The sequence below is a fragment of the Charadrius vociferus genome, unplaced genomic scaffold (assembly GCF_000708025.1).
Source record: "Charadrius vociferus isolate BGI_N301 unplaced genomic scaffold, ASM70802v2 scaffold571, whole genome shotgun sequence".
In the NCBI taxonomy this organism is placed as follows: domain Eukaryota; kingdom Metazoa; phylum Chordata; class Aves; order Charadriiformes; family Charadriidae; genus Charadrius; species Charadrius vociferus.
The window spans coordinates 4,580-8,680 of NW_009646950.1; the positions used below are offsets into that span (position 1 = coordinate 4,580).

A 4,101-nucleotide genomic window follows, 5' to 3' on the forward strand; every position below is an offset into this window, starting at 1 on the left:
AGCCTTCCCCTTGCTTCCCAGAAAGCAACCCCCATCCTTTGAACTCTCTGGCACTGGGGAGAGCAGCTGTGTCCTGGCCTGGAGAGGCAGGGAGCGGGGACTGCCAGCCATGCTGAGACATTCCCAATGGTGTTATGCTGAATTCACCTAAGGCTCCGAAGTGGAGTGAAAGCATCTGGGGAAGCAGCAACAAGTGACCGTTGAGGTGAGCTGAGGAGGGAAGGGAAGAGAAGGACATGGCAGGTCCACATGTACAGGAGCCCACGGTGTCTATTTGAGGAAGGCTGGAGGTTCTTCCTGAGAATGACACTTCAAACAGCCCCACCAGGATGACCCAGACTGATGTCACCTGCCTGCTCTGGACCCATCCAGCACTTAAACTGATGCTTCTGCCTGCACTGCTGCATTCCTGCCCTAGAAATCCTGAGGCCTTTCATCCCTGTGCTCAGAAGAAGCCTTCATTGGGGAATGGGCATGGCACAAATCTGGAAATGAAAAGGCAGCAGTGTTGGAAACCAAAGCACAGCCCATATCATCAGCGGTGATGGTTTGTATTCAAGATGAGCTTGTCAGGAAATTGTTACCTCTGCAAAGGGTGTCTGTGGCCCAGAGGCCATGCAGGAGAGGTATAAAAGCCAGCCCATGTCCCTGCTCTCTCATCCACTTCTCTTGCCTCCTTCTCCTTGGGAATCAGGTGAGTCTGGAACAACTTCTCTTCCACTTCCATAGTGAGATCTCTCCTCTATGGAACTGAGCTGATCTTGTCTTTCTCCTGTCCTGTGATTTGCATCTTATTGTCATGATAGAGGGAAGCAGGGATAAGTTCTCCTTAGAGAGAGCCTGGGAAATGGAAGAAGGGGCTTCTGGTTTACTCACTAGCAGAAACGTTCCGTGGGCCGGGCTACTCTTTATAGGATGATAAAGAATTTATGTCTTCTGACTGAGCTTCCTTCTCCCCACTCAGTAGTGGCCTTGCCTCCTTTGTGACAGGTTAACCAGGCTGCTCCTCACCCACCCTTGTGCTCTGCTTCCTCCCTGCTCCTCTCCCAGGTGCACCTCCAGCCCAGAGACATGTCCTGCTACAACCAGTGCCTGCCATGCCGTCCCTGTGGCCCCACCCCTCTGGCCAACAGCTGCAATGAGCCCTGTGTCAGGCAGTGCCAGAACTCCACCGTCGTCATTGAGCCCCCAGCTGTGGTGGTGACCCTGCCCGGACCCATCCTCAGCTCCTTCCCTCAGAACACCGTTGTGGGATCCTCCACCTCCGCTGCTGTTGGCAGCATCCTCAGCTGTGATGGAGTGCCCATCAACTCTGGGTGCTGTGACCTGTCTGGCATTTCCAGCCGCTACAGTGGCAGAAGGTGCCTCCTCTGATCAAGATGCTGGAACAGTCCCAGGGAGACACCTTGAGGAACTCACAACATGATGCTGGGCAAAGGACTGAGATTTGGGATGTGTTTGCAGTATAGCTGAATGGCTTTGCCTTTCTCTCCCTCTTCTTTGTTTGCTTCGCTTCTCCTTGGCAGCAAGGTCCCACTGAGGCATGCCTGGTGGCGACCACCTGTCTCCTCTATGCCCCTCTATGGGACACAGAGACGTCATGCAAGAAGTTCTCCACGGCCAAGAACTGCAGAGTCTTGGCTGCCGCCAGGGCACCTTGAACTGTCAGCCCCACCAGGAGTGACTTTGTTTCCCTCTTTTGACTCATTAAAGTTCTGCTGCATTCAAGCCTGGCCTCCGTGTGCTCCTTCCCTCTGTGGACACTGCCCAGGCTGCCAAAGGAGAAAGGGGTTGCTCTGGGGTGGAAGGGGCTGAGGGCACAAGGAGACCTTTCTCCATTCACAGAGGAGTGGGAGGCTGGGACAGCCTGCAGGGGCTGCTCTTTTGAGCACCATCCCTTGGAGCTGAGGAAGATATCCCAGGTTGCTCTGCTGCTAGTGACCACCAGGCCTTTCCCTGATGTGTCTCTGCCCACAAATACCTAGAAAGGCAGGCTTGAGGAAGGATGTTCCTCTTGCTATGGCCAGAGCTGCTGTGGGGTGGCAGGGGGGGGGTGTGGGGCTCTGGAAGGTGATTTGCTGTGCAGAATGGCAAGGGTGGTAAAGCATGGAACAGCCCTTGGGATGGCCCATAGCCGCTACTCCGTCTTCCTCCCTCCTCCACCACCCAATCTAGGGGCCATGGCCAGCACGCATGGGCAGGAGTAGAAGGGAAAAGTCACCCATGCTGCTGATAGCTCCAAGGGTGGAATCTGGAGCAAAGCATGTGGGACGTGAGGGCAGTCAGCACAGATATGGGGACACTGAAACTGCGTATTTCTGAGGGAGATCAAATTTCTCTGATACACACCATGCAGGAGAATGTGAAGATCAGGAAGGTTTGAGGGCACTGGGTGTACTTGGCAAGAGAGCTGCATGTGGTCTCAGAGCTCTTGTCTGCTTAATGGGTCCCCCCAGAGAGTTTCATAGAATCATAGAATGGCTTAGGTTGGAAAGGACGTTAAAGATCATCGAGTTCCATCCCCCCTGCCATGGACAGGGACATCTCCCACTAGACCAGGTTGCCCAAGGCCATGTCCGGCCTGGCCTTGAACACCTCCAGGGATGGGGCTTCAATAACCTCTCTGGGTAACCTGTTCCAATGCCTTACCACCCTCAAAGTAAAAAACTTCTTCCTAATGTTTAATCTAAACCTGCCCTCTTCCAGTTTATAGCCATTCCCCCTCATCCTATCACTACATGCCCAAGTAAAAAGTCCTTCCCCAGCTCTCCTGTAGGCCCCCTTTAGGTACTGGAAGGCTGCAATAAGATCTCCCCAGAGCCTTCTCTTCTCCAGGCTGAACAGCCCCAACTCTCTCAGCCTCTCCTCATAGGAGAGGTGCTCCAGCCCTCCAATCATCCTCGTGGCTCTTCTCTGGACACGCTCCCGCAGGTCCATGTCTTTCTTATGTTGAGGACTCCAGAGCTGGATGCAGTACTCCAGGTGGGGTCTCACGAGAGTGGAGTAGAGGGGCAGGATCACCTCCCTTGACCTGCTTAGGAATTGGCTGCCATCCTGGTGGCAGAGGATTTTTTTACATATAAATCTCACCAATTTTGACCAGTGGAAATGTTTCTTGGCAGGTACTACAGTCTCATGTTCTATTTCCTGCATGAAAATTCAGTTGTTGTGACAAAAGTGTACAAGTGGAAGGATGGAAATACACCCACACATATCTTCCATCAAGAGGAAATTATGGCTTATGTAGCGTATCTCAGAATTGCTGCATTCCACAAGCTTTATAAGGGCATTTCTTGCATCCCTGAAATCTTTTTTTCCCTAGTCATAATATTAATAACAGAATCACAGAATCACAGAATGGTTAGGGTTGGGAGGGATGTCTGGAGATCATCTAGTCCAACCCCCCTGCCAGAGCAGGGTCACCTACAACAGGCTGCACAGGACATCGTCCAGGCGGGTTTTGAATGTCTCCAGAGTGGGAGACTCAACAACCTCTCTGGGAAGCCTGTTCCAGTGCTCCACTACCCTCAAAGTAAAGAAGTTCCTCCTCATGTTAAGATGGAACCTCCTATGTTCAAGCTTGTGCTCATTACCCCTCGTCCTATCACTGGGCGCCACTGAAAAAAAGACTGCTCCCATCCCCCTGGCACCTCCCTTTAAGTATTTGTAAGTATTAATAAGATCCCCCCTCAATCTTTTCTCTAGACTAAAGAGACCCAAGTCCCTCAGCCTTTCCTGATATGAGAGATGTTCTAATCCCGTAATCATCTTTGTTGCCCTTTGCTGGACCCTCTCCAGCAGATCCCTGTCTTTCTTGAACTGGGGAGCCCAGAACTGGACACAGTACTCCAGATGCGGCCTCACCAGGGCAGAGTAGAGGGGGAGGATGACTTCCCTCGACCTGCCGGCCACATTCTTCTTGATGCACCCAAGGATGCCATTCGCCTTCTTGTCTGCCAGGGCACATTGCTGGCTCATGGTCATCCTGTTGTCCACCAGGGCTCCCAGGTCCCTTTCCACACAGCTGCTCTCCAGGAGGTCAGCCCCCAGCCTGTACTGATGCATGGGGTTATTCCTCCCCAGATGCAGTACCCTACACTT

General features: G+C 52.7%; 1 protein-coding gene across 1 annotated transcript; it reads left to right on the plus strand.

Moving 5' to 3' along the window:
- The first annotated feature begins 1,071 nt into the window (after positions 1-1,071).
- Positions 1,072-1,374, plus strand: LOC104295385 (feather keratin Cos2-3-like). Its single transcript, XM_009895141.1, has one exon. It carries the CDS (start codon positions 1,072-1,074, stop codon positions 1,372-1,374), a length of 303 nt encoding a protein of 100 aa, XP_009893443.1.
- Positions 1,375-4,101: the final 2,727 nt, after the last annotated feature.

What these genes read in the sequence shown, in the direction of transcription:
- LOC104295385 (XM_009895141.1), top strand. Translation starts at nt 1,072, where the DNA reads ATGTCCTGCTACAACCAGTGCCTGCCATGCCGTCCCTGTGGCCCCACC.